This window comes from Harmonia axyridis, chromosome 5 (genome assembly GCF_914767665.1).
Source record: "Harmonia axyridis chromosome 5, icHarAxyr1.1, whole genome shotgun sequence".
In the NCBI taxonomy this organism is placed as follows: domain Eukaryota; kingdom Metazoa; phylum Arthropoda; class Insecta; order Coleoptera; family Coccinellidae; genus Harmonia; species Harmonia axyridis.
Window position 1 is genome coordinate 7,034,833 of NC_059505.1, and position 12,686 is coordinate 7,047,518.

The 12,686-nt window shown below is 37.5% G+C and overlaps 1 protein-coding gene across 3 annotated transcripts in view; it reads right to left on the reverse strand.

Moving 5' to 3' along the window:
• LOC123680417 (nitric oxide synthase-like protein) overlaps positions 1-12,686 on the reverse strand; it is a 171,100-nt gene that overhangs the window by 21,252 nt on the left and 137,162 nt on the right. For 2 of the 3 annotated variants that reach the window (XM_045618311.1, XM_045618309.1), the window contains exons 10-11: positions 3,273-3,343; positions 2,815-2,958 (exon numbers count right to left, since the gene is read on the reverse strand). In XM_045618311.1, coding sequence (XP_045474267.1) covers positions 2,815-2,958; positions 3,273-3,343 — 215 coding nt within the window. The remainder of the gene's footprint in view (positions 1-2,814; positions 2,959-3,272; positions 3,344-12,686) is intronic. The other variant, XM_045618310.1, reaches the window with a different exon arrangement.

Sequence of the window (12,686 nt, forward strand, 5' to 3'; positions counted from 1 at the left end):
TTTTTTATAATGTTGGGACATAACACACTTCACTCAATAAGTCCCTGTACTAAGGAGTAAAATTCGATTTTATTATTTTTATTTGAATCGGGAATTTTGCTGCTTAGTTAGCCTTTTGAGTTACCAGTAGTATCCAGTACTGACTTTCCCTGATGAGTGGTTCAGTATTCGTATATTTGCACACCACGTGTTCAGCTATTTTACTTCCTTTCAGCAGAGCTGTGACTCTCAGCTGCTGACTTCTCCATGTGGTACAAAGGTTATTTGCACTGACAGGGTCCTGTCAGCAGTCCCACCATTACCCGAAGATCAGCTAATGGCAGCTTCGGCAGCTTCAAGATCTTTATGGTCTAGGTCAGTGAAAGCACTAAAAGATTTATTTGCTCCAGAGGGTTGTCCAACTCCCAATATTGGACCGATGTCTTATATCGGTCTTTTCCAAACCTAGAGAAAGCCTCAGGGCTAACATGTTAACCTTGATGCTCTTTTCGAAAGTTTATCGGCATTTTCATTCTCTTCAATACCACGATGCCCCAGTACCCATAGTTGAGTTGATTTATTGCCTCTGGTCAGTTGATTTTTGTTATGACGACACTCTCATGCCATTAGAGAGCGATATAAAGATCATTGGCTTTATGATTCCAGGAACCTCAGCGTAGCCTGGCTGTCCTCAGTGACATAAATATGCGTCCCATTGAGGGTTCTTTTAAGACACTCTTGAGCGCACGTATATACAGCTAGTGTTTCGACTAAAATAGTGGGCTCACTTCCCAAGGCTTTAGAAGTCCTAATTTCCATATACCCTCTATCTGATTTTGAACCATCGGTATACCATTTGAAGAAAAAAAAGTATTTGCTTGCGAAATAGGAATCAACCTTGGCATTGACCAATTTCGCAATTGGAAGCACAATTTGTTCAATTTGACCATAGTTGTCATCGATTTGTGACAAGGAACAATGTTTTGATCAAAGAGAATTTTTACTTTAGCATTTCAGGTTTTTTTTTGATTTTTTGCCATTCATCGATCAAATAACGTTATGTGAAATTCATTGTTGACGGTTTCATCGATATTATTAGGTGAGTTGGAATAATTTTCTTTCAAATATAGGTGTACAACTTTGCTTCTGCCGTTTTGCAATAGATGGCAGTAGCGGTGAGTCAAAATAAATAGATCGTAGATGTCATACGATAAGCTCATGTATTTGTAAACATAACGCCATCGAAATATTGGTCGATTTGTCTCTGCATCATGAAGTGATTCTCGATTAAACATGTCAGCTTACGTGCCAAATTATCATCATTCGCAGGAGGTTTTAATTTTCTGCTCTAATTTGGAGAAATCTGGGGCTGAGGCTCATCGAATGCTTTCAAATACCTATGGTGAGGCCGCAATTAGTGGAAGAACGTACCGAGAGTGGTTTCAACCCTTCAAGAACGGCGATTTTGACGTCGAAGATCAGCATGGCGGTGGAAGAGAGAAGGTTTTCGAAGAATTAAAATTGAAGGTTTTATTTGATCAAGACTCGTGTCAAACGAAACAAGAATTGGCAGGATCATTGAAAGTGATGCAACAAGCCATTTCAAAACGCCTGAAAGTCATGGGAATTATTCAGAAAAAAGGAAATTGGGTGTCGTACGAGTTGAAGCGGAGAAATCTTGAACAGCTTTTGATTTCTTTTGAACAGCTCCTTGCAAGTCAAAGACGGAAGGGATTTCTCCATAGTATTGCGACTGGAAACGAAAAATGTGTTGATTACAATAATCCCAAGCGCAGAAATTCATGGAGATATACCGGCCATGCTTCCACGTCGACCACCAAACCGAATATTCCCAGTTCCAAGGTCATGCTCAGTATTTGGTGGGATAAGCTCGGCATAGTCTATTATGAGTTGTTAAAACCGACTGAAACAAACACAGGCGATCGTTATCGAACGCAATTAATGCGTTTGAGCCTAGCATTGAAGACAAACGGCCACAATACAGCGAGAGACATGATAAAGTTATTTTACAGCTTGGCCCCATGTTGCGAAAGTGGTCCAAATATACTTGAAAACGTTGAAATGGGAAGTCCTACTCCATCCGCCATATTCTCTAGACTTTGCTCTCTCGGATTATCACTTGTTTCGATCAATGGCACATGGGCTGGCTGTCCGGCACTTCCGGTCTTATGAAGAAGTAAAAATGACCAGTTTTATCAACGCGGGATTCGTACTCTACCCGAACGATGGGAGAAAGTAGTGGCCAGAGATGGATAATATGTCGGACCATAAATGTATAACCAGTTTTTTTACAATAAAGCATCGAATTTCGGGAAAAAACGGCGAAAGCAAAAATGTACGCCTATGCAATTGCCGTTTTCTTGAAGAGGGACACACTGTCAGTTTCCTTTTTTATATTATTGAATAATATATGAGTAATATTTATTCTTGAAAAAAGGGAGAAATACTTCTAGATACATTGTTGTGTAAAAATCTTTTTTATTGAAGAATTTGGAAACGGTACATTCAAAATATGAATACCCAACTTGGTATTCATTCAATTTTCGTCCGCTGGTTTTCCCTGAAGAAGATAACACTTTTAGTTGTCAAATCAAAGAAATTTTGAATATTGGACAAAAAAAAATGTTTTGGTTGGGATCACTATGTAAGATTTCTTTCCGACTTGCGCCAAATAATTTAGGGTTTTTATAATACTTTTTCATTCTTATTCTCTCGTGGAGTGACATCCCAATAAAACTAAATGATTGTGTTGTTGGGATTAAATAATATACCAATATTGATATACTGATCTCTTTTCATCATTCTATAACATACCTTACATTACTCAGAGGTCCGAAATTGTCTTCCAAGAGAGTCTCAGTCGTAGAACCTTTCAGAGAATCCAATCTGTTTAATTTTTTCAAAACAGCAAATTCACTCTGACTATTCGCCTTGATAAAAGATTTCGAAGAAGCCATACTAAAACCATCACCAAGAAGAAAAAGGAAATTGTTAGTTTAGGTGGAGAGGAATTTAATTGGTTATTATATTCGAGGTCAATTCTGTAACAGAAAAACTTAAAGTTTAATGAGAGGTAGCAAGATGAAATTTTCTGAAGTAAGTTGAGTAGACATCAGATGAAGAAAAGAAAGATAAATAACCGAAACTAAAACGTCACGTTATCATACATTTGATTACCATATTTGACATCAGTAGGTACAATTTATATTCGTGGCTCGAACACTACAGAATAACTCGAAAGTACGCAGCAAAATAATGAAATAATTACTTACCTCAGTTTTTGTCCATGCTTAGATTCTTCATTTTCTGCAACTTTCAAGGCGAATAGGTTTTTGGCGAAATCCTGTAAAAATAAAATATTTATCATAGTTTATCGATTGAGTGCTGATTCCTAAAACTTCTAGATGTGTTGTATCCGACACGTTATTTTGTTATGGTTCGCTTGAATATTTGTGTTTTTTTTTAGTTAGGTACTGATAGCTGATAAATTACTTCGAAAGAACTATATCAACACTACATACCACTTATAAAAATTGACTTCTTTTCAAATTAAATTTCAAAAACATATAGCAAATTATGTAGTAATAAGTCACTAAATTATACTAACTGACAAAGAAACTGCAACACTCAGGAGAAGCTGTTTAGATTTAAAATTATTTTTGGTAAAACATAGAGAGTATCTTCTTCTTCTTCAATGTGCCCCGTCAGGTCCCCCTGACGTTGGCAAACACGATGGCGAGTTGATCTCTGCTTTCAGCCACTCTAAACAATTGTTTCTATGGTATTTCTCCTGTATTGTATATATCATTAAAAAATCTAACCAATATATCTATGTTTTTCTCGTTGATAATTTGAGGAAGTTCTACCATAATGTCATCCGGTCCCGGTATTTTTTTTGTTTTTGCAGATTTTATATTGAATAGAAATGTGATATTCATCGTGATTGCTCTACTGTCTTTGAATAGATCATCTATGTATTGGCACCATGCACTAAGAACTTCTTCCTCATATATAATGGTTTTGCCTGTGTTGTCGATTAAGATACTCGGGGATTTTTTGTTAAACAGGCCAGCTACCTCCCTGACGTTCTTGTACATGTTGAAAGTATCATGTCTTTTCTCCAGTTCTCCCATTTCTGTGCATCTGTCCATCATCCACTTTTTTTTTGCATCTCTGCTTTTATTCTTTATTTCTCTTTGCTTGCTCTTATATTCCCCTGTATTGTTTTTGCATCTTCGTTTTTCCTCCATGAGATTTAAGATCTCTTCAGTCATCCATCGTTGTTTTCTCGGTTTCCTATTGTTTGTTGTGTTCTCTTCCATTACATTGGTGACGTGTTCTTGGAATATCTTCCATGTTTCATTCACAGTTTTGTTCTCTATCACTGTCACTGTGTCGTGCCTGTCATTTAGTTCCCTTTCCAATTTTATAGTGACCATATCATTTATGGAAAACTTTAGTTAATTGCTGTTCTTACTTATTTTTTTTAAGCTTAATTTTTGTGTTGGCGACTAGTGGGTTATGATCCGATCCTATGTCTGCACCCGGATAGGTGGTCACCTTCAAGACACAGTTTCTAAACCGTTTGGCCACCAGTAATCTATCTGGTTTTTATTATTCGTCACCTACAAGGTGAGATCTACGGCCCTTATATATTTAAGCGTTGAAATCTCCCATAATAAGATTGATTTCATTTTGTTTGAAGCGACTAAGCGCTTCGTCCAGTTGTTGGTATAAAATCTCGACTTCTCGATCGTATATCTTCTCCGCTGTGGGTGTATATATTTGAAGGATATTAATGTTGAATGGGCTGGCATTTAGTTGAATTATTATGACCTGTCATTTATAGGGATAACCTGTTTTACGAATCTTTCTTATTTCGGTTTTATGAGCACACCAACACCATTTCTGTGTTGAGTATCATCGTCTTCGCTGTCTGAGTAGTATAAAATGCCCTCGTCACTTCTGCATGTTCCAGAGCCTGGCCAGAGTAATTCGCTGATAACTATAAACGTTGTTTCCATCCGCTCAGCCTCCTAGATGAGACATGCCTGCAGCATACAGGCTTCTTACGTTTCACGAGTCGATCCTTAGTTTGGACTTTGCTACTTTGAGCCGGGAGATTCTTAGCACCCTTTGATAATTTAAGAGCTGCCCAGGACTGGGGGCCAAAGCATTTGTGTTTGTCGCCATAGCAATATCCTGGGGAAAAGTTTAGGAGTGTGGTTTCCCATTGCCTTCACTGCTCTATGTTCAGCCGCTCCTAACAAGGAGAACAGTCACTGTTTGCAGCCGCCCACTCTGGGTCAAACGCTGCAGTCTCGCCATATCTGGCTATCCTCACTTAGTTTAGCCTGCAGGTCGATGCAGTTGCCCGGGGTGTGGCACGAGGAGCCATAAGTGAGAATTGGGAGCCCTGTGAGGACCAGTCATCGCAGACTACTCACTGACTATGTCATTGAGTCCGACCGTCCTTGATGAAAGGTACTACCTCTACAGCACAACCCCCACACCCCATAGAGAGTATCATCATCATCATCATCATCATAGAACTACCTTTGCGTCCATTGTTGGACATAGGTCTCTCCCATTTTATTCCACTCGCTTCTGTCCTGTGCTGTCCGAATCCAGTTATTAGATATTCTTTTTATGTCGTCCGTCCATCATGTAGGCGGTCTTCCTCTACTTCTCTTGTCTGCTCGTGGTCTCCACTCCAGCAATCGCTTTGTCCACTGTTCCCGTCTCGTCTCATGTGACATGACCTGCCCAGCTCCATTTAAGTTTGGCCCCAACGGTGATAACATCCTCTACGCCAGTTCTCCTTCATAGGTCTTCATTTCTAATGTGTTCTCTCAGAGTTACACCCAGCATAGTAGTAGAGAGTATAGTAAGTAGTAAATGCTTGAATTTGGAGAAAAAAATCGTCAAGGTTTTTTCATTAGAACAATTTAAATATTGTAGTCAGTTTTTTTAAATTTTACAACGAACCAGCTGTTCTCGGAGATCCAAAGTCGATGTTTAGTTGTTGTTCAAATGCCTGGAGCACGTGTAAGCGGGAAAAATCGCCAGCTTAGTGAATTTGAAAGAGGTCGAATTATTGGTCTAGGGGAGGCAGAGTTGTCATCCGAAAAATCGCTAACCGTACGAACAGAAATCCAACTACTGTTATGAGATGTTGTTAGGCGTGGTTTGATAATGCCCAAAATCGAAGGAGAGTAGGCACCGGACGTCGAAGGATCACAAATGAAGTTCAAGATCGACATTTAAGACTTATGGCCATTAGAGACCGATTTGCGATAACTCGATCTTTGGCTGATGAGTGGTAGGAGAACAAGGCCATCCTGTAACTGTCGGAACGGCTTTCCGCCGGATTAGGTCTTTTATCGACCCCATTTGGTTTTACCTCTGACAGTTGAGCATCGCCGGCAACAATTATAGTGGTGCAGAGAACGTCTACATTGGAATATGGAATAGCATCAGGTCGTCTTTTCTGATGAATCTCGATCTCCTTGGGTGCACATGATGGCCGAAGAAGGGTTAGACGACGTCAAGGAGGAAGACGTTTACCTCAGTTTGATGTTTAGCGTCATGTACACCGGACAGTAGGCTTTATGGTATTGGGTGCTATTGCACATGCAAGTAGGTCATCTTAATGCTTTATTCTAGATAACATGTCAGCGCTGCGTTGCCTCCAAGAAATAGTGGAGCCATATGTTCTCCCTTACTTTAATCGGCTCGAGAATCTAATATTTCAGCAAGATAATGCTCGACCTGATGTTGCCAGAGTTGGTTTAAACTTTTTCGAAGCGACTCAAGTGAATATTTTGCCATGGCTGCCCAGATCCTCCGATCTTTCGGCTAAAGAGCATGTTTGGGACATCATGGGTAGGAGGCTTGGAAATTAACTCCAGCCCTCACGGACTTTGGCGGCTCTGAGACATGAAATATAGGTAGCTTCGGATAGTATCCCTCATGAAGAAATAGACCATCTTATTGCATCAATGCCGAGACGAGTGTATAGATAATCGCGGTGGACAAACACATTATTAACAAATTTATTTGAAAAAAATTGTAAACAAATTTTTAAAAATTTCATTTATTCACTCCTTGCTATACTATCTATGTTTTACCAAAAAAATATTAAAATTTAAACAATCCTTCTATGTGTTGCAGTTTCATTGTGAGTTAATATATATTGGTAGGTATTGTAATAAGAGCACACAGCATACCAAATTATAATTCTTCAATATGGTCAATAATAAAATTAACTCAAATCCTTCAAAATGATTCAACAAATTATTTCTGCTCCTTGCTTCTGTGATGCAAATCTATATATTTTTTTGTTTGTGTGATATGGTTGAATATTTTTTTAATATGGCAGTATTCAGTGAGCATTAAATTCCTCCTATCTACGAAATAAAAAGTCTGTGGACAGGAGGAAGTTAATACATAAATAATCAAGAGACTGCGGGAAACCGAAAAAAGTAATAATATATAATATATGTTCCATTCGAAATACTGACGTTGTTAGTACTTTTCGATGACAGCGGTAATACTGCAGCGCCTAAAATATTTTAGAACGATAGAGCAGTGGTTCTCACCCAAGAACAAAATTTTCAATAAAATCGTACCTAACAATTTTAGGCTTCATGCAAAATTTCGTGCTGCTCATGTGCTCATAGAAAATCATGAAGAATATCGAAAAAATGTATCCAATTATTCCATATTCGATCAGAATGAAATTAATTTCGTATATTCAATGAAAACACTCAATATTAATGTCAAATTGCAGGAGCAACATCAGAATCCCTAATAAAGATAATGCGCGATAGGAAAATTATTGAACCAAGGCTCAAAAGCTGCTGACATTTAATTCTGTGCTTTTGTTCGAATTTTTTCGATGATCATCAATGCTCAGATGGATGTGGTTTTTGTTGAACAAAATTTGAATTTATTGAAATATTTTATAATGATATATAGGTACGTTTCTAATAATTTAACAAGTACTTGTTCCAGTCAATTTGAAATTACAATACGTGCTTCCAACAAGCTTTCATCTTTCAATTATTTACGTGTATCCTGAATATAATAGGGACCACCAGTTACTAAATCAATATATTGGGGACCCTGGAACAGCGCCTTTATACAAATAATGCCCCATAATGAGTTCATATATTACAATTCAGCAGAGTAATAATTCAATAGGATGTTGATTAACGTACGTTATCCCAAAAACCATACAGCAGAATATAGGTCTGACCTCTAGTGCTAACTAATATTGGCAATTCCGATCGCAAATTCTCATTGAAATCGTCTAATTCACGACATATATCTGAAACGACTAATGAATCAAATTGACAATGGAGAAAAAAATTCATAAGAAGACCAAAATTATGAGCGGGGAAAATGTTGCCATCACGATAGAGCAGCAACAAATAGAAAATGTTTCTCATTATATATATTTGGGACACAATTTCACTTTGGGAAAGGATAATCAGCGAGCAGAGGTCACTAGGAGAGTATCGCTAATGTGGGCAGCTTTTGGAAACCTTGCATATATACTAAAAAATGCGGACATCCCTATAAATCTTAAATGTCAAGTTTTTGACTCCTGTATCCTACCTGTTGCCACATACGGGATGGAGACCGTAACCCTCACAGTTAAAAGTTCAAATAAACTAGGGGTAGCACAGAGGGCAATGGAAAGTGCTATGCTCAACACATCATTGAGAGACAAAATCAGCAACAAGGAAATCAGGGAGAGAACCAAGGTCAGGGATGTCATGGAGGAAATAGCGGGCAAAAAGTGGAGATGGGCTGGTCACATAGCCAGACAAGACAGCAGCAGATGGACACTAAGAACACTACAATGGAGAACTCGTGAGACCAGGAGAAGTAGTGGCAGACCACAAAGAAGATGGGTGGACGACATCCGAGAGATAACAGGTAGAAACTGGCTGAGTCAGGCCAGACGAATGTGGAAGAGTATGGAGGAGACTTTCATTCAGGAGTGGATGGTGAATATCTGAAAGAGAGAGAGAGAGAGAGAGAGAGAGAGAGAGAGAGAGAGAGAGACTGACGAGAATTTAGGAGCGCTCGTTCATTCTTGCGTGAAGACCACAGAACTGTATAAACGAATGTGTGGCCCACAAGGGCACAATTGGATCATGAATGAACGTGCATTACTCATTTTTGTTTGATATGAAGCTGCTTGAATTTTTTATGGTTCTGACGGTTGCATATCGACATTCAAAATTTCAACTTTGTCGTTAGTCTCGATCTGTTTGAATTCTCTGTGATTCTGGTTATGCGATTAATATGAAAATATCAATCCCGCGGATCCGCAAGAATTCGGTATTGTTAAGAGTTATAAACACTCCTTATACTCAAACTATTAAACATGCTCATAAAAGAGTCTTATGCCTTTAGAGACATATTATAGTATAAAAGTGTTCATTTCATGGCAACAGCTGTCAACTTTTGCCGCGGGTAAACTCGAAAAATTTACCGACAAGCGCTGTCTCAAAGTTTTTCACAACTATAAACCATTTGTTATTCAAAATTGAGCGTTTGTGATCGGTGGGTATCAAGTCCAAGGTCGTAGTTGTAAACAGCTTCCAAGTATGTACCTACCTGTACCCCTATTCCGTCTGCATTCAAAAGGGTCATTGCATGTTTCATGGCCAAATATTGTTCATGCTCGTGCTCGTACAGCCATAGAAGAAGCCTTTGATTTTGGTACCCACGCAGTACGAATACCTTGATTCGATTCCTCTTCCAAATTCAAAGGTGATGGTTCACGTCTCGTTGCTAGATTAGATAAAGGTACTCTATCCTCAGCAGCATAAGTGAAATAGTCTTCGGTTTGGTTTTGGTTTTGTCTTCTAAAGACATCTCTATTTGCAGCCTTTGATTCTGGTTCTCACGCAGTACGAATAACTTGATTCGATTCCTATTCCAAATTCAAAGACGTCTTGTTGTTAGATTAGATAAAGGTACTTCATCTTCAGCAGGTTAAGTGAAATTGTCTTCGGATTGAGATTGTGTGTTGGCTTCTGAAGACTCTATTTGCAGCCTGTCAGTCAAACTTTTAATTTAATTTCGTAATGTTGATTTGCTATGTGGAATAGTCTTTGGTTTGGGATTGTGTTTTGTCTTCTAAAGACATCTCTATTTGCAGCCTTTGATTCTGATACCTACGCAGTACGAATACCTTGATTCGATCCATCTTCTAAATTCAAAGGCGATGGTTCGTGTCTCGTTGCTAGATTAGATAAAGGTGCTTCATCCTCAGTAGCATAAGTGAAATAGTCTTCGGATTGAGATTGTGTGTTGTCTTCTGCTGAAGACATCTCTATTTGCTTTAAATATTGTAAATTATGCATTTCAGTAACATTTAAGTTATATTTTGTAATCTTGTTTGGAAGTAAGGCACAAACATCCCGATAAAATGCTATTAACTTCCTTTGAAAGTATTTTTTTTCATCAAACTAGAAATATATAATCATAAACCTTCAATCATTAATTTTGTAAATACCAAATATACATTGATCGCGTTTTCTTTTATGACCTGATATTTTTTTAAATAAATTATTTTGATGAAAGGTCGGAAATTTAATCATGTACACTTATTCCTTGTCGAGTCTAGTGTTAGAGGAAAGTCCTTGCTCCTAAGCTTCTCATACTAATACTTCAGAAGTCGATGTGTGCTTTCTTTACGAGCAACATTTAATATTTATAATATTCATTTATGGATTTGAATATAATTAGCGAATTATATGAATGAATAACAATTGGAATGTATAAATTGTTATATGTATTTATATAACCTGTCAGTCAAACTCTTGATTTAATTTCGTAATGTTGATTTGCTATGAAGTACAAAAGTATTTGTAGACATTGACGGTCATCCCAGAAATTCCAGATATTTGCCTGGGTTTTCTAAATTCGGTACCATGCTTGTCATTAATGAGTAGTGTTCGACTTTGCTGATTTGATCCAATTTGCTGATCATGAATCGTAAAGTAGTTTCTGCAGTAACTAGAGTTGCATCTCCGTCCGTAACTCATGAGTGGTTTATTGCTTTCTGGGACGTTTCAAAAGATGTTTGCAATTTTATTGTCTAATATGCAATTTTAATATTGAATCCTGAATGGAAAATACCGCAATTTTGATCCCGCAGAATTTGAGAAGGATCCCGCATTTGCGGGATGGGACTCCCTAGGTCAAATCAACAGTTTTAAATGAACACGAGAACAAAATTTCGATTCTACGGAACTCCTTGTCGAATTTTATCCATTGACAAACCGAACCATCGAAACGGACTGATCTTTTTTATACAATAGCTTGAGTATTTACTGTACCAACAAATAAAAATTCCCTTCATAAGAATTATCCACTGTAATTTCTGTAAGGAGAAAGGTGGTAACTTTGAGAAACTAGCAGAAATTCCTTCTACGAATCGGTCCCAATATTTCAACAATCTCGGTCTCAGCATATATATGATGTCAGTTGAAATGAGGAGAAATGGTGGATGTCTGCGAATTACATTTTTCTACCCGTCTTGTCAGTTCATATTATACCTTTCAAGAAAGCTAGTCGTTGTTTTATTTGGATGATTCAGAAATGAGAATCTTCTCAGCATTTTCTAAAATCTGTCATATTTCTATCCCATGAAATTTATTGGGAGATTCATTGGTGCCGACAATAGCTTTCACACAATTTCGTGAAGAATACCTCCTTTTATAGATAGCTATTTTGAATGCATCTGATTCTGATTTGCTTTCTTGATAACTAAGCAGAATTCAATTAATTTAAATTTGCCGTTCGAACTTCCTAAGAATACATTAATGTTCAAGGTATATCCAAATTGAGATTCAAGGAATCATTTAAAGTTTAATAGTTGGATGAGATCTATACACGTATTTTCTCCGAATGATAAATTGAAAATGGTTAAGGGGTTCTACCCTCTTCTTATGCCAATTGAAGCTGTTCATCAGTTGTCTGCCTGTCCTAATTCCATAACTTCTGAATAATGGACAGAGTTCTCATGGGTGAAAGATGTCGAAAATTGATGCCGGATAAATAGATTATATAATACGGAGTGACAGAAAAAAGAACGCCTAGTAGTAATTAATTCAATATAACAAATTCTTGTATTTCGATTTGTTTGCCAAAGGATCGAAATTCCAGAAAAATTCAACACTAAAAATAAATAATGTTATCTAAACAAATAATAATATTTGATCCATAATGTCCCATACGAATTCAACAGGTGAAAGATAGGAAGATCTAAAAGTAAAGACAATAAATCAACTTTTTTTTTAAGTGGCTACGTTATTTTAGCACTGGAAGTCTTGGACCGGTATATTCTTCAGTATGTACATAACACTAACACTCTCGTGGATGTTTTCGAAAGTCTCAAATGACGACCTTTGAAGACATTTTTCAGTTTACGGAAAGAAAAAAAATCAAAGAGACTGAGGTCAGATGAATGGGGAGGCTGAAGTACCAGAAAAAATTTTTCTGAAGTGAAAAATTCTATATGGAGAGACACCATTTTGAACTCAGATCTTCTGCATGTGCAAATGTTCAGTGGAAAGTTAATGAACGCTAAATATGTTCTAATTTGAGTCTTCAACTAACATTCCTAATGTAAAACGACGGTCTGTTGTTACTGGGACTAG